This window comes from Centruroides vittatus, unplaced genomic scaffold (genome assembly GCF_030686945.1).
Source record: "Centruroides vittatus isolate TY-2023 unplaced genomic scaffold, ASM3068694v2 contig_453, whole genome shotgun sequence".
Taxonomy (NCBI): domain Eukaryota; kingdom Metazoa; phylum Arthropoda; class Arachnida; order Scorpiones; family Buthidae; genus Centruroides; species Centruroides vittatus.
The window spans coordinates 1710675-1734179 of NW_027122249.1; the positions used below are offsets into that span (position 1 = coordinate 1710675).

At 30.7% G+C, this 23505-nt stretch overlaps 1 protein-coding gene across 5 annotated transcripts in view; it reads right to left on the reverse strand.

The window, feature by feature from the left end:
* The window catches only part of LOC136977281 (tyrosine-protein phosphatase 99A-like), a 59429-nt gene that overhangs the window by 27112 nt on the left and 8812 nt on the right, over window positions 1-23505 (reverse strand). For all 5 annotated transcript variants that reach the window (XM_067272744.1, XM_067272747.1, XM_067272746.1 and 2 more), the window contains exons 6-13: window positions 22244-22358; window positions 21966-22163; window positions 19814-19909; window positions 9911-10095; window positions 9528-9669; window positions 9336-9447; window positions 2795-2874; window positions 2628-2725 (exon numbers count right to left, since the gene is read on the reverse strand). In XM_067272744.1, the coding sequence (XP_067128845.1) occupies window positions 2628-2725; window positions 2795-2874; window positions 9336-9447; window positions 9528-9669; window positions 9911-10095; window positions 19814-19909; window positions 21966-22163; window positions 22244-22358 (1026 nt within the window). The remainder of the gene's footprint in view (window positions 1-2627; window positions 2726-2794; window positions 2875-9335; window positions 9448-9527; window positions 9670-9910; window positions 10096-19813; window positions 19910-21965; window positions 22164-22243; window positions 22359-23505) is intronic.

Below are 23505 nucleotides of genomic sequence, written 5' to 3' on the forward strand. Positions count from 1 at the left end.
TCTTTTGAAAGGCAACTGTTAATTTGTGGAAGGAAAAGGTAGCCCTCGATCGTTCCCTGGATTGGTTTTGGACCATCACCCACACTTTATGATGGGGATCTAATGGATTCTCCGATTTACTTACGTCAATCGAAGAATCCGAGTTCACAGAAGTATTCGTTGTCTTTTCAAACAATGGAAAATTCAACTCCAATCCAAATGATCGATCTTGAGAGCTGCACTGTCTTGACTATTTCTCAAGTTTCTATAAAAAAATTTTTACTCATTCCTTTTTTTTCATCTAATAATTTAATTTTTTTACGTTTTTCTATTTTAGTGAGACTTGTATTCCTATGACGTCATAGTATTACGAAAATTAGGATTATTAAAATGTATAGAATTTAAATAAAATAAATACTGTACAGAAATAAACATCAAACGAAATTACAATTATATGTTAATAAAATATAGAAGTTCAGCGCATAAAATCGTAACTACAAATCTTTTTCTTTTGCAACATAACTATAAAAATTGTTTTGTTGTTGTTTTGCCCAAAAGATAATCAAATTTATTTTAATTTTTTAGTAATTTAATTAATTTTTTTAAAATTTACCAGCTTTTTAAATTTATAATTACAGTCAAACCTGTTTTTATGCGGGGGATAGGGACCGCATTAAAAAACGCATAAAAAAAATCTCACAAAACTTCATGAATAGCTGTAAATAATAGTTTTCGCAACACAATTAAAAAATATTTTTTTTTATGCGGTCAACAGGGACCGCATAAAAAAAGTCTCACATAGAAAATAACTCAAAACCGTACGAAATAGAATTTATTGACAACAGATGTCAGCACTTGACTGCATCGTCTGGTCTATCGTCTGTTTTACATATTTTTGTCCAGGTGGTGTTTTGTTGACTTAAAAAGTAAATTATTTCATTTTTCGCATATTCATGCAATAATATTACTATAATAAGTGCATTTATGCTATAATAAGTTTATTTAGCTATAATAAGTCAACGTAAGACATGACGAATCGCACGAGACTAGTCACCAACTATACCGCACAAATTAAAAATTCGCATTAAAAAAAATCGCACATAAAAAGAGCGCATAAAAACAGGTTTGACTGTAATTATAAGCAAGTTAACATTGGTTAAACTATCGGATTACCTAGTTGATTTTCAAAACAATAACTACAGTATATCTATTACAAGTATGACGCCTAAATTTGCCAAAATCAGTGGATATTTGTTACCCAACATCATTTCTGTTAAACTAATTATTCAACTATGTATCGAAGTTGCAGAAATTAATGGGAGGGGGAAAAATACGCTTGCAGTACAGTTCTTTTCAAGGAAAGTCGTTACAACAAATGTAAAAAACTACTAGTCGGCACCAGCATTTTACTGTAAATGTCGGGTAGCTATTTATAATTTTTTATGTTGTATATTAATGTTTTAAACGTGAAAAACAATTAAATCACGGATTTTTACTGATCTATTTAGCTATTTTGAAGTGAACAATCTAATAAATTACTATTTCAAGTTTTAAAAGTTTGTAAACTAATTTTTAATTAGTTATTTTTTATTCTAATTAACAAATTCATCTTTTTATAATCGCTGAATTATTAAAATTAAAAATTAAACACTATTACATAATAGTAGTTTATCCTGTTATTAATCCACGACTGTAAAATTATATGGCTTCAGAACGATGAAAAGAGCCATTTCAGATTAAAAACGGATTCTGGTATATTTTCTTATTAAAGATTGCAGCATTACTTCTTGCCGCCTGCAGATGGCTACACTTAGTCAGCCATATTCAGCAAACGAAATCAACAAGGCAGTTAAGGAGACAAATTCCCTGACTTTTTGACAGTTTTCGACAAATTCCCTGACTTTCCATGACTTTTTCCGAAACTAATGAAAATCCCTGACTTTCCAGGTGTGTAGGAACCCTGAACATAAGTGGCAAGCAGCATGCAGCATGCTAGGAGTTATGCTGTTAACTGCATTTACAATTCTTCTATATAGGTCATTGTCTTTGGTCCTTTTGAAGCATACACATGATCCTCAACATGCCCACAAAGAAAATATTTCAAAGACAGGATGTTAAACAATTAAGCAAACTGAGAAATAGGGTCCTGGTGAGCTATATCATGCAACATTGGCGGTCCAGATTTCCACTGTGCAGCAGCAGCACAGCTCTTTTAAGCTTATACATGTATTAACTAACATTCTCCAACACTTTTTATTCATCTACCTGAACAAATAGATTTTACATAACAGTTTTAAACTAGGGATGTTCAATACCCTTAACTTTCAAGCCTTCCAGCTCATCATCAGGGGTATAAATTATAAAAAAATAAACTTTGTAAAACACAAATTGAACACTATCAGCTTTCAAACTCAAACTGTTTCAATGCATGATTAAATCATCTATTCATAACAAAATTGGCTTGAAACCAAGTTTAATAGTTGGCAGTGTTCAATTTGCATTTCCCATGCTTTCTTCTATAATTTGGATGATGAAGACGAGTCAAAAGACTAGAAAATTAAATATTCTGAAAATTCCCAATAAAGCAGAAAGTTGTAGATTTTAGTAGCATCTTATAAATTGAATATAATTAATAATTTTTCACTTACTTCGTATTCCCTCGAAAACCCAATATCTCCGTCGGCGTGAAGATCGGCAACATGTTTAGACCATTGAGAAATAGGAATGGAAGCGTATTCTGAGTCCTCTAAAATTTATTATTTATAAATTATAATTAAAATTTAATTGAATTATATTAAGTAAACAAAGAACTAACCGAAAGTTTCCGACAGTTGCGGCGATGCTCTGTTTCCGGGAGGATCGTCTAAATAATAATATGCTGCTTGAAAATATTTCCTATAAAAGATATAAATAGAACTTATCAAAATCAATATTGCATGAAATTACGAAGAGTTTCATATAATATTTTTTAAAATGGTTATTCAATGTTCATATAGAGTTAATGAATAAACTACTCATCTTACTATAATGATTTTCATTGTAATAAATGTTTATATTTACTTGAATCTAATGCATGCAATATTTTTTCAAAATGCCAAAATTGAAAAAAATCTGTTTACTGGTGGATGCCATCTACATTGAATGTATGAATATGGCATATACAATTCTGTGAAAATAATACTGTTCAACATAAAGTACAAATGTATAAAAGGTAGGGAATAATGAAAAACCCCAAAATAGGATGCAAAAGCTGGAGAAAACCAAACAGCAGACACCAAGTATGAAGGGGAAAAATTTGAAAAGGTTGTGTGAATTAAAGTGGATGACATAGTAGTAAGTAAAATATGATTATCTTAATAATAGCTGGATTATACCAGTTACAATTCAACCAGGACACACTTCAGAATTGGCAGAAATGGGTCTAAAGTCAAAGAGGTCTAACTACAAAGTTCTTTGGTAGATTAACTCCACCCTATTTTAGCCAATTGCAGCTTTCTGCAATTACTTCAAACCACTCTAAGTTATGTAAATACTTTACTAGTGTGTTTCTTGACTATATCATAGAGAAGTTTACAAAAAGAACTTTCCTGGAAGGTGTCACGGACATTCCTTATGAACTTTTTACTGTGGCACATTTAACTGCCACACTTCAGATAATCTCCTGTACTGTACATCCATTATCATTGTTAATAATGGATTTATTAAAGTATTTTTGAAAACCAAAAGGCGACAATGCTACTCACAAATGACATGAAATATAATCATTTTAATACTCACAAAGCAGAAATCTTATCTAAGATGGAAAATTTAACTTTCTTAATCAACACTATCAAGAACAAGAAATTTGATGAGAAGCCATCTCGTGGCATTCAGAATGTTTCAGTTACACACAAGAGTGAAATAACAGGACCAAAAAGGAATACTTTTATCTGCAAAGGGTAAAAGTACCAATAGGGCATGTAAGAGGCATATGTGAAAATGCCATTACTTGGCATTAACACTGTCTATCAATGTATAGTTTAAAGAAGGTAGTCAATATTATGGTAACTATAAAGTGTTAAGAAATTAGCCCAACAACATGAAATGTGTGATAGAGGGTTAATACAAACAATTTGGGCCAATGATACAGAGACTTGCTGTAGATCCCTTACATGATATATGGTCCTAAACTTTTGGTAGTGGTTACTGTCCTGTGATGCACAAATATCATACTGAGAAGCCTGACATTACTACTATCTCATACTGTTCTAAATACCACCATAAAACCTTTTTATATGCTTGATATTCTGTAAGTACTTGTACAGTTTGATAGTGAGAGTGTAGAGACTGTTCATATAAGACAGACTAGATGTTAAAAAGATTCATTCCGATGCAATAGCTCATGCCTATTCAAGGTTGTCAACCACATCTCAATTCACTAGTTCTTCAAAGTCATCAGTTCTTACCTAACACGGTCCACCCCGTCCATCTGATGTTTCAAAAAAGTCCTTTCCTTGTAATTGATTGTGAATTGGGATAAACATTGAATAGTAAGGTATTTGTCACTGGGGATACCATTCATAGTACAGTCCTTGCACTAATCATCCTCTGCATTTAGCTTCTACGTAAATACAATGCATATCAACTAGTTTCCAAGATGCAAATTTCTCTACTGCATCCAATAAACATTTTCTTAGTTGGCATAATTAAATGTGATACAGGTTTCACACCTTTTTTACAAGTGGACAGTAATGCATTCAGGAAATGCAAAATTTGAACCCCAAAATTTTAAGAGAGGTAGGTTTAGCATAAAAATATAATTTTTATTATGAAGTGTACATTTTCTTCCATCTTAATTGATCTTTTAAAAAACATTGAACTTAAATAAAGCTGTTTTCCTTTTGAATTTTGGATTTTTATTCTTTATTTATTAAAGTATTTTGTCTAACTACCACCTTTTCATTGTTAATTGTACTCAAAATTTGATACTCAACTAAAACTAAGTCATCAATAAAGTGATAACAACTAACAAACATTCTCCATTGCAATTCTAATTATTACATTTCATTTGGTACACCACAAAACAAGGCACATGACGACGACAATGGGCTTCCTTTTGCTGCCTGGCAAAGTGCGAATGCATGTAGGAGCATGTATCTTTAAGGGGGGCTGCAGCAAACCCTAGTTCATAGGACCAAAACCACTCATGTCGCCTTCCTCTACCACACACTAATTTCTTAACACCCTGTATAGATACAGATGAAATCTGCACGAGGATATTACAAAACATAAATTGTTGTCAGTAGCTTGTGTTTTCACTGTTTAATACAATCTGCACACTTCAAAATTTACATTTTAAATATACTAATCGATTAAAGAACACTGGAGAGGAGTCTCCAGACTCCATTGGATCTATATAGAGCCATGGTTTTCGTTTTCTAAAGATCAAACACTTTTCGAAAAATAGGGTGCAAATAGTTGCATTTCTATCGTCATTTGTCCGCCATATTGTTTTGTATCAAAACGGAAGTAAACCAGTCCGACTGTATATAGAATAGAGATTATAACTTCCTTTCGATTTGCAGATCCACAATTATTTAAATTTAAACGTGTTTTCTTATTTACACGACTACAACTAGTGTATTTCCGGTTTTATTACGAAACAATATGGCGGCCAAATGACGGTGAGCGTAGTTAAAACCACGAAGTGGTTTTAAACCCTAACCCGGCCAATCGGCATCTTTCCGCTTACTGTGCATTGTCGCCATAACATTTGACGTATTTACACGTGACTGTACAATTATTATTAATTCTTAACAATGTGATTTAATTACCATTACTTCTATACCAAACTAAGTATAATTCAGGTAATATTGCTCTTACACTTGACGCTTGCAGTTATATTTTGTCCTTCGTCGCTTGCGATTCATTGTCTTCTACCTCGAAAGACGAAACAAGAAGGAATTTTCGGGTCTAAACAAAAACAACGTGTTCAATCACGTGACTCGGGACTTGCACGTGATTTTGACGTAATATCCGGCAGTCCCGATAAATTCCATTAGCCGCCAATAGGGTCGTTAATGTGTACAGATTTACTTGTGTTTCCCGAGTGAACGCTCTTGATATACTTACTCTATAGTTAAAACTATAGGAATATGCTCCCGTATTTATAATAATATACACGATGTTTAGAGGTACTGTACTTCCTATATGTCTGTCATACTGATTTATGTACTTTTTCTAAGCTTTCAAGACTGTTCGGTTCTTTGTATTTATTACGTCCTACGTCACACTACGAATTCGCCGTGTCTAACCTTTGAGACGGGTACCATTGTATGCAAATTGTTAAACACACAAGTCGTTCTGAATGGCACGCGCGATAGCAATCGTTACTGTCACTGTTGCTCACTGCCAACACGTGGGTTGCAGTTCCCCCACTGGATGACTCATTAATCAACCGGTTTTTACGTGTGACGTATGAGTATTTAAGTGTTTTGGTTGTTTTAATCGACGTCGGTGGACCCGAAGGAATCGAATTTTTTTTAAATTTCGTGTGTAAGGAAGTGGATTAATCAAATACACACGTAATTTTTGTCCGATCGTTTGTTAAATGGACAGATTTTTGGCACGTGTTCGGCTTATCGATGTGACCAAATTACGTAAGTTAATTATTTTATATCTATGCCAGATAGTCTCTGTTTTTTTCAGTTTAGTTTTAATTAAAATGTTAGTTTGAAGAGCTTGCATGGATGACTCTTTAAAGTCTTGACAGCACACGAACAGCTTCCTTGTTCCAAATAAATAAGTTTGCTGTATTCTTATTCTGTGTAATGTTTCTCCTTTCAACAAATCTTATCGTAGAAATTGAAGTGTTGTAGGTAGAAAAGAAAATATAAATTTTCTTGGGAATAATTTTTCTGAAGAATCAATATTTGCTAAGTTTCTAATGGATTATAACGATTGCGAGGAGTATTGCTGAGTACGCATTTAAACGTGCCCACAAATGAGGTGTGGTAAAGCTGCGAGAACACATTAGCGTGGATGCCAGTCTGAGGTAATCTGAATCTGCCTTGCATCATTTGCTGTACAACGGATTGCCCTGGACAAGTCAAGCATCGTTAGGCTGTTGAAGAGAATTTGTGCTCGGTGCAGTCACATTTTAGCAGAAGTTCAAAGGTCGATTTCTCTTGTGTATAAATGGAGCCTTTGGTCTGCAGCCCCGGGCAAAATGAGGCATTACGTATGTTGTCATTGCGCCTTGTCCGTGTGTCTGCCATAATAAGTTTTATTGTTTTTATCAGGTCATAGACTTATTTCCTTAAAATAACCAACACCTAAGTATTTCCAGCAACGATGTATTTAATAAAAACGTTTTTTTGACTATTTTTAATAGTCTTCTTCAGTTAAACAACTTTAAAACGAAAAGAATGTAAAATAGAACACAAGCAATAAAACGGTTTAAAAATTTGAAAAATAATTCCAACGTATAGTGCATGTGGTTTACATAGGAAAAAAGGAATGAAAAATGAAAGTAAAAACAAAATAAACTAAAATAAAGTATTAAGAAAATTAATCGCTGTGGTAAAAAGATTTTCATGCGAAAGATAAACTTTCCGCATCTCTATGGTTGATGCATCCCTTGTCAATATGGGCCTTGTAAATTTCAAGTTTTTCAATATGTTTAAGTGCTTGTTTGTTGGCAGTGGTCCTAATTATGGATGCTTTGTCCCAATGAACATTAATGTCTTGATGTTTAGCGAAGGCTGCAAGGACGGTAATGTCCAAGTTTTTAGTGATGGAATATTTATGCTCTTTAAGCCTCATCACTATGAGACTTTTAAAACAGAGGCTTAAAGAGCATAAATATTCCATTACACCTTCAATACATTTTTGGATACCTCATTTTAATTAATGGAAAATGGCAAAGTTTAATCGAAACTAATCAAACAGATTTCGAACACAATTCTGTAAGCCACATAAAAGAGGCTTCACTAACACTCTGTGTCAATAAACAAATAGCAATCTGTTTAATGTATGAACTAATGTTTTCAATCAACTTCGGTTACTATCATCATGCTACACACTCTTAAATTTAATCTAATTCAAATTTATACAAGAAAGACTTGGTACGTGCTCTCTTACATTCAGAACATATATGTTCTTAAGTAACTTAAATAAGAACTGTTTAAGAATGCATATGTCATGAATGTACAAACAAGCATACTATATCAAGTAATATTAATATTATATTTGTCAACGTGGACTCAAATTATTAGTAGGACAGTTAAACTGATGTAAGCAAAACGCAGGAAGTTGAGTGCTAGTTCACACGGAAAAACAGTCTTTCTTTATTTAGACTGTTTTCCGTGTGAACTAGCACCCAACTTCCTGCATTTTGCTTACATCAGTTTAACTGTCCTACTAATAATTTAAGTCCACATTGACAAATATAATATTAATTGAAATAACGACAACAAGGCAACAACAACTATACTATATCAAGTATTTCTTATTTGAATCATTTGAACGTGAGAGTTTGTAACCTGAAGATGGTCATTTAAAGTGGTCAGTGATGTTAATCTATATATTAAATGTCTTGTTGATTGATATAAGCTGTTTATTCATACTTATCTTTTTGTTTTTAGTTTCTAATTTGTACAGAGTGGGGATGATGTACATCTTGATGAGAAAATACTGTAATTTTTGAGCAGTTTGTTAGAAACAAAGTCACATTTCTAACAAACTGCTCATGTTTGAAGTTTGATAGAGGGATCATTGGTACAAACTATACACATCTGCAACAACTACACCAATCAAAACTTTGATCATCCCAGTAAATAATTTAATGTATATTTAACAAGCACTTTCAATCTTACACAAGATCTGCTTCAGGTCAACATTTACTGAGATTATTAAGGTTTCGATTGGTGTACTTAGTTATAGTTATCAACCCAGTTAACAAGAAGTTAATTTTGCACATCAGCAAAACAATAAACATGGTATTTAGAGTTACACTGACAGCTCTGGATGACCAGAAAAAGGTGGCAATGATATAGAACCAATTTAAATCCCCTAATCTTTACAGAATGGAGACAAATAGAGATAAAGGATATGTCTGCATTGAAGAACCTCAGGATCCTTTGGGAGTACATCAGAAACACAATGAAATGAATTTTGGCAGTGGTTGGACACTATTATCGACCAATTTTATAAATGCCTACAGAATTTGATTGTGTCTGAAGACAAGTATTTTGTACTCCATTTACTACTTAATTAATTGCATTTGTATTTTTTGAATAATTTAATTTCTTCCTCAGAATGTACATATACCCCATCTGGTATAAAGTATTTCTAGACAATTAAAATTTATCACCTACCTCCACAGAATGAACGAGATGATAGCTAATAATAATGCAAATGATGCACACATGACTCCTGCAACCATTCCGGCACTTACTGTTGTATCAGTATATGGAGATCCAGTAAAACCTTTAAGATTATTTTAATTGCAATTTTAAAGAAAAAATATGATTTATTTTCATATATAACAGAATATTTCATTAACATACTCGGACATTTGTTTTGAAGAACTACTTTTCTCGATGTCGAAAACTGTCCTTTATACGCCTTGGAATTCTCTATGATGCTATGAGTGACTCCTCTCACTTTGACTTCATACAAAGTATTTGCAGTTAAGTTGGGAATAAACATCTTAAAAATATAATTATAAGCATATTTTAAGCATTTATTCAGGTGATAATGATAAGTGATGTAAGCTGATGTACAAAATTAAAGCAACAAACACAAAACCCAAGTAAATTCAACACCACGAAATGTGAATAGTTGAAACTTTCATTGCCAATCCTTTTTGATGGAGGGCCATTTTTTTCTATCTACATTTGCACATGTTGCTTTAATTTTGGACACAAGTGTAAATTTAAAAGTAACGTACAGCGTGGTCGATGCGATCTTCAGGAGCAGTCATTATTAGTTCCTGAAATTCCCAGGAATCTTCAGAACGATAGTACACGAGATAGTAATCGATATTCCTGTAGAACGTTTGAGGTCTTTCCCACTGTAGAAATAAACTATCCAGAGACTGACAAGTAAGATTTACAATGTTGGGAGCACTTGGACCTATTAAACACAGAAAAATTTGTATGTATCTGAAAATGCAGTTTAAAAAAAAGCAGTTAACATTAAACATGTTCCTTTCATGCATTCTGCAGCATAATAGAAGTAACAGAATCGTATATGCACATGTGAACTACATCGAGGTCATCAATTTTGGTGCCAGCATAACCCCATTCTTCAAACATCCCCAGTGGAAGAAATTTAGAGGCATAATGTCAGAGTATTATGGAAACCATGATGCGCCAAACTAATTCTAGGGAAAACTTAAATAGTTACTCTTCCCCATGCAATGTGTTAAATGCATTTTGACAGTGATTTAAAATCTATGTCTTGACCTAGACATCCCATATAATGAAAAAGCTGCAAGAATATATGACTTCTACATTATTTTAAAAAGTATGAAGCATATAACCATCAAATTTAAGTTGATTTAAAGAGCAATTTAAAGAAACAGGATTTTATTTTGCAACAGTTAGTTAGAAATTTGTTGTTAAGCTGCTTAGAAAGTTTTGCATGAACATCTTGCCACTCAAAATGAGACGATAATGTTTCCAAACTGTCGGTAATCTGAGTCTCTGTAGCCAGGAAATGAGGATTTCCTAATTCCTCAGATAAAGAGTGTTCATTTCCTGAGCACTGGAATCTCTAGATTTAATCCCGTGGAGCATTATGAAAGATGAGGTTTATAATTACAGAATATTTTATACGAATTTGATTTGAAATGCACAGAGCAGTAAATGGAATTTATCTAGAATGCTTTTTGCCATTATACACATTAAAGGATTATTTGGTTGAATATAACAAGATTTAAAATTACTTTTTAATAAATTTATTTTAATATAGGATTGCCAATTTATGTACTTTAATGAAAATTTGCTAAATATGCTGTCCTTGTACAGGGAATAGGTATCAATAATTTGTGCTACTTCAAAATAAATGATGATGATAGTTAATAATACAGGTTTTTCTTTAAATCTAAAATGCCTCCAGAATTATATTTTTCTACCCAAGATAAGAATTATTCCTGTGTTATACAAGGAGGAGTTCTGATAGTATGTCACTTGGCAATCAGAGGCTACTGTATTTTATAATCTGTTAATTATTCATAAAAATGTAATGGATCTTCCTTCCCCTGCCTGGCATCACCACTTCTCCCCTCATTTACTCAATCTCTTTGATCTTCCTTCCAACACTTGCATTCCATTTTAGACCAACTGTGCAAGATGATGACCTATTAACCAGATCAAAAACATTAGCATTTTCTAAACTTAACCCACTGTTAAAAATGTATTAATTAATTCAAATGTGGATTACATAATGAAGAGTTTTCTGTATATTATAAGATGTTATGTTTATGGTCCAAGGTTATTGAGCACATCTCCAAAGGCATGGTGTACATGCTATGCAGAGATCTTGCTTCCATTTTAACAACTTTTTAAACCTGTAAGTTATATGCTGCTGTGGGTTATGTGCTCAAAAATACTGTAGACCCAGGTTAAGTCAACCACATCTCGACACCTAGTAGAATTTTTACCATCTGGGTAAAAGTATTATCACAATTGCATGTAAACATTTCAGTAAATATAATACTCCCTAATGTCAATAAACTAGCATCTGCAAGTTTCCTGTTAAAGAAAAGCATTTAAGAGGATGATGACCTACTCAATAAGGACTTTAATAATTAAATAAAATACTTTAGCAAAATCTAAATTAAACGTCAGAAAATAAGTTTTTTTTAATACCAATTTTCTAATATTAAAAGACATTAAGCATGACAAACTCTATTATTTTAGATGGGTTTTAGTTTGATTTTACATTAATAAAAGGCACTTAACTATTTAATGTCCATCTTTTTATAGCCGGTTTTGCCCATTAATTTGTTGGGATCCTAACTGAGAAAATTCTGTTTTGTCCTAACGTTATTATAGAAGCTATGGAAATAGTTTTTATCTGATTTAATAGAATATTTCCTTAATCGTTTAGAGAAAATCAAGCTAACTCCTGTAGGAGCTAGCTACAGAACTATGACCATTAACCAGAAAATGCAATTATATAAGTCTTAGACATAAACAAAGTATTTAAAATGTTTTAATTAATAAATATATATATATATATACTTTGGTATGCATCGAATAGTGCATTGATGAACCACAATGTACTAAAATGCACTCCAATATTCATCTAAGAGTTTGTCAGTGCAGAGACTAATGCATGTGACATTTGTCAGGCTGTGGATGTTGTGAGGTGACAAAGCGATATGGACACCTCCACTGGTATTAACCCAAAGTTATTTTGACAATGTAAGTGTCTGTGAGTGGCAATAAGTGGTAGAGCTTAACACCTGCCTCTAGTGAAAATTATTTAGACATTAATTTAAAATAATAGTAGAGAAGTAGCCCAATTTAATCTGTCAGTTGTTTGGCTTATTACTAATCTGCTTATTGTAATTGTTTTAAGTCCAACGACGTTAAGCGCGTTAAACAATTAATGCTTAACATTTAAAATACAGTTAAGATTGCATGTTGCTTGTTAATTAATAATGTGTATATTGTATAACAATTGCACATTATCTTCCAAATGTCGAGACTGACGGAACCAAAGGATAGCTTAAAAATGTTTGTTTACTCAAAAGATTTGGCATATTTGATTGTATTTATGGTAAGTTTTGTACAAAGGAGTAGTCCAAAATTTTGGTAACCGAGTCTCTCGGGGGGAGAATCTGTCGAGTGTGCTCAAAGCATTGTAATTTGCATATCAAATGAGAAAGATCTTATTTTGAAGAATAGCAATGAAATACTTGAATTGGATAGTAATTAGGTCATTTAAATGGTTAACTGAGTTTCGGTTCACCCTGTATCAAGAACATCAAATAATATGTTAAAATATCGTTTCAAAGATAAATGGGTATTAAAAAAAATCTAAATTGAGTTTTGTCTTGTTCTTAAACAAACCAACTCATTGAGTTAAAATATGATAGCTTTGCCATGTCATTAATTATTATTTAGGCACATCGTCAAATGAGTTAATTTCATCTTCCTCATTCAATACTCATATATTATATTATATATCGCTTAAAATTTAAGAGTACTAATGTGATGCAATATTTAATAAATTCAATGGAGAAGAAAAACACTGTCAACTCAACTAAATGGCAAATTAGAGATTAAATTTTTGTCTCGGTATTTAATCTCTTAAGCACATTAATACAATTAGTTAAAATTAACATCGTTTGGTAGGGAAAGATACTTTTCTGTCAAAATTTGACCCACTTGCTTAATGATTTGGTCGGAAGATTAACCTTTCTTAGGAGGATTGCTGAATTTATATTTTTAATGAGAAATTCTATTGTTTAAGAAATGTTTAATTATTAATACTGTATTGCATCTTAAGCTACAAGAAACAGGTTTTATTTAATTATTTGAAAGAGAAAACAGAGAAAGGGAATAAGGGAGAAGAATGGTAATAGTATGCAGTTTCTGATCTGAGAATCATCAGGAAAGACAAACTATCAAAAATGTCAGCCACTAATATTGGCAAAAGAATAAAAAGAGGTAAAGGACAAAGTGAGAAAAAAAATGAAGGCATGCAACAATGAAAATATAAGGGGTTCCCAAGCACACATCTATCCATCCTTGATCAACCCCATAAAATGCCAGTTCTATCCCAAGGCTATTTGGCGAGTAAGCCAAAAAGTTAAACAAAAAGTAAAAAATTTCAAGGAAGAAGTTAGTGCATTTCATATTTTACAATGTTTCCTACAGGATATTATAATACACCATTTACTGGATAGGTAAAGATCTGATTAGCAGAGTTTCAGTGTCAGAGACCGAGAACAAACTGGTCTTAGATCATTTGCATTTCTCGGGGATCGTCGAGTGAAAACGTCATAAGAAACTAGTGGTAAAGGGGAGAATTTACACATTTTTTAAAAACAGCAGCAAAAAATTTGGTCATATCATCCTGTTTTGTGGAAAGAAATGCTCAAATATCTAAAACAAAAAACTGAATTTACTAAAAACAACACAAATTAAATGAAAAATTTTAAATTCTTATTGTAGCTATTGAATTTTTGACCTTATCATCACAATTTAAACAGAGAGTGGAATTATTTTTATCTCAGTTTGTGAAAATTGATATGATAAGTCTTTTAACTGTTTGTTTCCTTTTATTCTTCTAACAAAAATAAAATATGGCAATTCTATTTACTTTAAAAGTAGAACAAAAAGTAAGAAGCATTAGCAATTTTTAAATTAACATTTTTCTTATTTCTCTCATTTTTCTGCATTTACAGAAAAACACGATGGATTAAAAAAGCAAAAAGCAAAAAAAGCAACCTTAATCCTGTCTCGATAATCAATTTATTATTAAATTTCATATTAAAAAAATACTGTTAAGCTTCTATTAATTCTTTTAATGCAATAAAAAAAGAAAATTGATAATTTGATTTTTTTTCTTCTGTTTGGAGTAATTTTTATTAAATTTCTATTAAAATTATACTATTGAATTAATTAAATAATTTGGAGAATTTTATAGAACCGTTAAATTAAAAATGCTCTTTTTTATTCTACAGATTACTTATAGAATTTTTAAAATTAATTTTACAAAATATTAATAAATTTCTTTTAAAATGCAGTTATTTTCATGTTTACTGGTTTGCAATTCAATGGCTTATTTACACCAAGGAAACATGCAACCCTTTAAGATTAATTATTACACACACACTTTCATATTTAAACATTAAATTACATATTAAAATTCTGTAAATTAAGTATTATTTATTGATCTATGCAGACATTAATTGATAATTTATTGTTTGATGTATTATTACAGTTAATATTGTTACAAAATGTACGTAAAAATGTCTGATCCACAGCTCAAGCTATGGCTTCAGCTATAATCCAGATGTGTTAAGTATTCCGTTAAATTACCAGACAATCGTATGCATTTAGTCTTTGTTTTGTGGCTGTTTAATAGTACTCTCCTTTAAGTTAACATTTAATTATGTATATTAATCAACTAAACTCTAAAGAATGAACAGATCTTTTCTAATTACTGTCTTACTTTGTCGAGGACAGAGAATGCTTTGACCATGCTCAATACAGAGCATATATCCACAGTGGACAAACTGCAGCTCTTCTACACCCTTATTGTGGCTCCCATACAGTTATACAATATTACGTAAGTGTAGTTGGCACATCTCGAGTTTATAATAAATTGTATAAGGATAGGAGAGCCACAATAAGGATCTAGAATAGCTGCAGTTTGGTCACTGTGTGGGGAGTGTGGAGGGAAGAAGAGTATGTAGAAGACAGATGAAAAGTTGGACTAAGCAAGTGGAAGAGTGCTGAAAGAGATTTCAACTAGGTTGAGTGTGTGAGAATTGAGAATGTGGAAAAAGCAAAAAAGATATGTATGGATAGACAGAAATGGCACAAGACGATGAAGTATGGATGTGGTGCATGATTTCAACAGTTCCCAAGGTATTATAGGTTAGATTAGGTTATTTTAGTTACTTCAATAAACTGATGTGACAGAACCCAAGATATGATAATCTAAATGTGTTCACAATGATGTTGCAGATACGTGATGTACAGTGTGTCTGTAACAAAGTAGTGCCATGATGGCTCAACAAAATGGAAAAGTACCTTGCCATCTTTTGTTTAAACTTTGTACCTTAGATTTAACTGAGTTAACTTTTTTCACTCATTTTGAATGTATCACTCATTCATTTTCATTTCTTTGTATCTGGGTAGTAGTGCAGAACCAACTCTGTTATAAAACAATGCTACAAATTTAGTTCTTAAACAAATGAAGATAATGGTTTCGTTTATCTTCATTTGTTTAAGAAAACTCATTGACATTATACAAGTTCAAACAACACAAAAATATCACCTTATGGGAGTCAAAATGGTAAAACTAAAACAAGTTTCATAATTCTTGAGATCCAAAAGTAAAAAATTTGTGCATTTTTTTTTCCACATTAATGCCGATAAATGGTATTTTTGTTTTTAAAATGTGTATCAATTCAACATTTAATGTGAAGACAATGTTTAACGTGTATTTAATGTAACATATAATGTGTAGACCCTTTTTTCTAATACTATTATTATGGATAAAACAACTCTAAGAGATTAAGCAGTTAATAAACAAGCTGATGGAAAATAATTTGAGTTTCTTATTTCTTATTTTGTTTTTTAAATAACAAAAATTTTAAATATATTTTTCAAGTCTTTATAATTTAAAGAACAAAATAATGTTTTAAAATGACAGACTTTAGAAGAGGAAGTCATATCGTGGCTTACAGAAAAACCTTTGGACACAAAAGAGCAGCAAGAGAAGAATACACCAATGAATAAATTCAAACAAGTATGATTAATTCTTTTTATCCGTGTTCTCTAAGTGAGAGCAGACTTGACTAGTTTGTGAAGGATCGAGTCAAGTACACTCTGCATTCTTCAAGAATGGACTTCTTGAATTATATGGAGACTGATTAACACATTTACACACTAAATCACATGAGTCATAATATTATACAGTAAAAGCATATACCATATTTTACGGACTATAAGACGCACTTTTTTCTTCGAAAAATTGCCTCCAAAATTCAGGTGCATCTTATAGTCCGTAGTGTCTTATAGGTATTTTTTTTAAAAATTGTTTAAAAATTAAGGTGCGTCTTATAGTCCGTAAAATACGGTAATGATGTAAGTATTTTTCAATTAAATTTCTTATCTGCTTTTAAATCTGTTTAAATAAGAACTCTCTCACTGAATGGTAAATAATTGAAAAAACACAAAAGCTGGTCTGTTAATTACATGTACATTTTTTGAGCCACTTTTGACCCTCTCCCTCTCCACTGTGTATAGTGAGGTATTTTTGGAAAATCCCCCTACCTTTAATTACACATATGATAGTTAGTAAATGCCCCGACATTGGAGAAATGGCTTAAAAATGTTCTGCATATGTTTTCTAACCTAAAATTTATTTGCACAACTCTTAAGTGGGCTTATAAGAACAAATTTGCCTGCCACAAAAAAAGCCCGCATAGATGCCTCTCTCCCCGGGACTGTAGGGATAATTGATAGAAGGTCCCTTAAATGCTATATTAATGTTAATGTTCAAAACGTTAAAACAAAACTTCTGCTTTATTCGTTGTTAGTGAATGCTGTTACGTATATACATGGTACGCTCAAAAAGTTTTGGGGACAGGTCAAGAAATTAAAATATGGAATATAAAACAAATTTATTTAATATTTCTCAAAACAGTTGCTCCTTTCTTCAGCCAATCTGAAAAATTTAGAGAAATCAGCTTCTCTCAGGGATGGCAAAATCTTTGATTTGTCTCATGCAAATTCTATCAAATCTAAATGCTTACCTTTTAAAGTTGACAAAAGACATATATTATTGGACAGGTAAAGTAATCAAAAATGATTATCTTAACATTTTATGACAATTACACAAAGCAATTTGCCAAAGAAATGTGTAAAATAGCAACAGAAAAACTGGATTCTCCATCATGACATCATCAGACTGTGTATCAAGATTAACTGGAAATATATGGAACTTATTCTTCTGCAACGACCTTATCCCCAATCTCACTGATTAAAACAACAGAAAATTCTTATATGAAATGCAATCTATCATTCTATATTGCTTTGAATTTAACATATGGTTCTCTTGTATATTCAAAGTTAAAATTAAATTGTGCTTTAAATTCAAGTTACTGTTCAAATGATTTTATATGTTCTGTAATTATACTTAATTTTAAATACATTGTTGTTGTCTTTACTCTTTAATTAAAAAGTCTTTTAAACTGTATTTACTCTAATTATTATCCAATTTTTCTCTATCTATAAAGTGTGGCATGTTTTAAATCCAAAGCAAATGGGTGTATGAGTATAAACAGCCATTTAGTTTATATTTTTTAAGAAATTTCATTCCATTCATGCCATAAATATTGCAAATGACAATAATAATAATAATATAATCTGTTACAATTAAAATACTTCATACAGTTATACAGTTACATTGCATGACTGGCAATTTTTTATGAAATGTAAACGTGTGTGTATCCAGCAAAGCGGCTATGTCACTCCTCTAAAATAAAGGTCAGGAGAAATTTTGCTTTGTTTTCATGGAAGTGATCATTGTGTAAATAATTCTGTTTTGTCATAAAGTTTGTTATGTTATACGATGTTTTTTTAAACTTTAAATTGTGTGATTTTCAATTTAATTTTAATTGTAATTTAATTAAATTAAAGCTTTTATAAATTTGTTAAAACTAAGATAAATTAAAAAGCTTAATTTTCTAAAGTGTTTTCATGTTATTCTGAATATTTTGACTAAGAATTGGTTTGTAATTTAACATTGTCACCCGTCAAAATAATTTAATATAAATTAACCTTTCTATTCATTTCAGAAACGATACTCTTAGGAAACAACTATATAAAAGAATTATTAATATACATTATGAAAACAACAGTATAGAAGTTTTGTAAGGTTTTAACAGTAATTATATTGATTTTGAAATCAATAAATAATATATAGGTAGCTCTTGATTAATGCACTTTGTTAATATATTTTTGTTTTAACATGGTTTATTGATTATGAACAGTTTCTGTACTATGTGCCATGTGTGCCCATGAATAATTTCCTAAATAATTCATATAATTACACACCCTCTCCTCTTGATGCTTTGTAAGGGGCACTAAGAGGAGAGGGTGCAATTATTTGAATTATTAAGGAAATTATTTTAAAAATAAATTGTAAGGGATAATTTATCAATGACATAATGGGGTGATGAGTAGAAAGGGCATGCAAAGGGATAGGCCAGAGGTGCACAGATTGACTGATCACATCCCAAACCTCCAGAACAATGGGAACTTAGTTTGTATGGGTGACAGAGGCTAGATGTGACCCTGGTTCCAGATAAGGTCATTAATAGGGGCTATGTAGAGTGTTCAATTAACACATTAATTTTTAAAATACATCTTCTGTGTTAATTGAAGACTAGCTGCATTACATAAACTAATTAAAATATTCAGTTTAAAAGTCCCAACTATTTAGTTAATAATTAATAAATATAAATATTAATTAAGAGAAATATAATATGTTAATACAACTATCATCCAAAGTAATAAATTTTGCATGCAATATTAAATACAATTAAAAAAAAAAAAAGACAGCAAATGCATTGATATCTTAAGAGGGTTTTCATTGGATCAAATTTCATTTAAGTTCTAACAAGTCAATAATCTGATGATATGTATGTTAGACAGAATATGATTAAAATAATTCATTACGCTTTAATTTTTTTGTATATATTAATAAAAATTGTATTAATCTACTAAAAATCTTCTGTAGTTTCTCTGTACAATTTATCTGGTTGAATTTCAAATTTCATAAATATTTTAAAGTTATATCAAGTTACACTTTAAATTAAAAATATAGAGGAAACTTTAAAAATTTTGCATTATTTATATTAAAATGTATGCAAAGTTATTCTAAACTATTGTAATTTAAGAAAAATAAAATAAAATCTTACAATTTTAATTTACAAAATAGTGTTTTAATCAATAATTTTTACTTCTAAATAATGAATGTTAATTTTCAATATTTAAAATTTAATTTTTATTAAATAAATAAGCAAATTCAAAAAATAATTAATGTATTTTCTATTAAGTTTTATTCTTTTAAATCAAAAAATAATTTACAAATTTACCTTGCACATCGGTTCGTACGTCTATTATTCTGCTAGAATCTCCTTCGGTCTTCCAAGTGTAAGCTTTTATCCAAATTTTATACTGAGTGTACGGATCTGAAAAGAAAAAAAAAATGTATTTTTTATTTCTATGTAATCAAACTTTAAATAACTAAAATTATAGTTTTATTTTTACTCTGGGACTTGCAACTATCGAGTAAACTAACGTCTTAAATTATTGATTAGATAAAATCTCATCAGCTAATAGAACATGATTGAAAACCTGTTCCATACTATATTAAATTTGGGAGTTTACTAAAGGGATACGAATTGAAAACATCCTTTTCAATTTTTACTGATTTACGGAAAAAGAGAGATAATTTCATTTGAGCAGTCCCGAATTGAATCGAGCTAAATCGATAGCAAACAGAGTGTGACGTAAGTTTTCTATATTTATTGATTTAAAGAATGAACTAAAAGTAATTTGGTCTGACAATGTGAGCTTTGAAATCTGGAAAAATCTTGCAGAAATTCTTTTTTTGAAATCAGATATGTGTAAAAAATGTAATTCTGAGCAAGCATTCCAGTTGATGTGTATATATATTCTTTATTTTTACTTTCTTTAACAGAAGAAAATTAAGTCAATTAATTTAGAAGGATGATAAATGTTAATATCTAAATTAACTAGCAATAATAAACTAAATATTAAGTTTTAATGGAGAATTCCACCAATAAAATCTATTTATTTAAGCTTAAATTAATAATAAACTATTCTATAATTCATCATTAATAAAAAAAATAAATTTTGATAATTTAACAAAATGATTTATTTTTATACATTTTGTATCATGTAATAAAAAAAATAGAAAATAAACTAGAAAAGATAGCAATTAAATTATTAAATATTAAATCACCGGCAAGTAAATTTAGCAGTTACTATCGAATTACTCGCCAGCTAGCAAGAGTTACTGACAGAATTACCAGTAAATTGTGGACTGACTAAGGCAAGTTAAATTATTGATGAGTGTTACATTTGCTAACGAGTTATTGACTAACTAACAATAGTTAAATTAATTAAAAAATAAATTAACAGATGTATTTGATATTTCCAATTTTAAATATGAAGTAAATTAATTTTTTCTATTAATACTTAAATATTCAATTGATAAGATCTCTAAAGCAATGTTAAAGTATATTTCTGAGATTTTGTATTATATATTAATACTTATATTTTAAATGAACACAATATTATCTTTAACTAGCAGATGAACCCGGCATTGCTCGGGGAGAAAGTAACGGTAGCGAAGATTAAGATTATTAGATTATAGCCAATCATACCCGTTTTCACCGGATACAAGAACTATAATAACCTTACTTGAATAAAATGATTAATTTTAAATTCTAAAATCTAAGAAAACTTGTTTGGAACATTATATTTTGAATTTGAAACGAATTTGAATATTCGTTCAAATTCATTTATTTGGATTTATTGTTTTTGGGTTACCCAAACAGTGGATATGATTAAAATATTTATTAATTTCCAAAATGTATACTATATGTGCCACTATTTACTTTCCTTCTTTATTATTTACACTTTATACTGACTAAAGCTAAGTCTCTCTTCCTTTTCCCTGGGAGAGTTGAATTTCCAAAAATCCCTTCTTAATGTGCATTCTCATGACATACTCTACTAAAATGCAGTCAAAAACACAAAAAACCACATCCAAAATAGTACAGTAGAAGCTGTTTCTTAAGATAAGTCTTAATCCTCTCCCTCTTCCCGTGTGGGGGGGGGATTTCAAAAAATCCCTTCTTAGTGTTCATTCTTGTGACATACCCTAACCGTGTACCAAATTTCAACTTTAAACTTTGCAATTATTATTATTATTATCGACCCATCTCAATTATATTATAAGATTAACATTAAATTTGCCTTATCTCCAATGAGGCAAATTTAATGTTAATTAAAATTGTGTTCAAGAAATTGTATAATGTTAATGAGAAAGGATTAACTACAAAGAGTCAAAGCAGCACCAAACAATACCTATTACATAATTGAAAAGAAATAAATCTCTAAACTTACATTTTACTTGAAAACAAAGTAAAAATGCCAATTTAAAGGTTTTATTTCTTAAATAAGATTGACATTTCTACATTTGTCATAAATACTCACTTAAATTAGCCAGAACAAATTCCATATCGCGACGGAGATCAGTCGTCTTGCGGGTTTCCGTAAGATTGCGAGCCATGTGTAAATAGTAGACCTTGTATCCTCTTACCACGCCATTGGGCCTTTCTGGTTGGTGCCATCTTAAGCGAATCGAGCTGTCCGTGACTCTGACAACAGTTAAATTTAACGGGGCGCTCGGAACTAAAACCATAAACGGGTAGTTTAATCAGTCTGGATATTTATTTAAAATGTTAATTAAATATCCTGAGACAAAAACTTACTTCCTTCGTCCGTCATAACTGCTACGCTGGTCGGCGGGCCGTCTCCTTCCGGATTAAATACTTGTACGGATACTATATATTGCGTAAACGTTGCCAAATTGCGAATGGTATATCCCTAGTGAGAAAAAAATGCACATAAAAAACTGGTAATAGATTAATAGCCCACAATATTAATATAAATCAATTTATTTTCTTTTCTAGCAGCAATAAATCCTTCACTTAATGTGCTGACTAACATAAAAGAGAGTTAAAACTGATCAAACTGATACTGACCATTACACTTCAGATATATAAATATTAATAGAGAGCAGCTATAAATGTTTATTCAATGTATCATTTGTTCTATGTTAAGGCTCAAGTTCAACATTTAGTAATTTTTATTTTTTTTTTAATTTGGATTATTTGCTCTTTTTATGATTAAAAAAAAAGTGATTACTGTAGAATATGTGCTGTATTTTATCATTTTTATCATAAAATTATTATTTAAAGAATAATAAATGAGCAGTGAAGATCAGAGTTCTAAATGTAATTTGCATGGGTATGTTTGATAAATTATATTTTTACTCACACAAAATTAAGGTAAATATTCAAGTTTTAAATGTTGAAACAAATTGTCAGGCATTACCACATCAAATATTTTATTTATATTTGTCTAACAAGACTTTTAGCCTACTTCTAGACTTTATATAAACATTAAAAGTTGATAAGCTTATCAGAGACGGCTGCATTCAGCTCTACGGGGCCTAAACTATAGGCATAAGAGTGGCAAGAGCGCACAGTATTTCTTAATTAAACTCGTCTTTCCCATCTTCTATTCCAAAGTACAACATTACACGACATTGAAAGTATGTGACGAATCATCCATGCATCATTCGGAATCCATCTGCCACACAAATGTGCACAATTGCATATCATTTTAAAATTACTGATAATCGGGAAGCCGTTATCTAAACAAAACAGAATGTGCTGCATTATTTATCTTGCCGGTGTAGTTTTTTTGTGCAGTTGGGAAATAAATCCAACATGCAAAACCTGAATAAATACATTTCTGTGTAGTGGAGCTTGCAAAATAATAGGATACCTTTGGAATTTCTAGTTTATTTTCTAATCTAGCAGTGTCGAAATCGATGGGAAACGTGCAGTTAGGTAATAATACAGAATATTTTATAACAATAGAAAAATAAATCTAGAAATTCGAGAAGTGGTTAAAATTACTGGTAGACGGTTTAACGAACCTTAAACTTGACACACTCCAAGGTCCC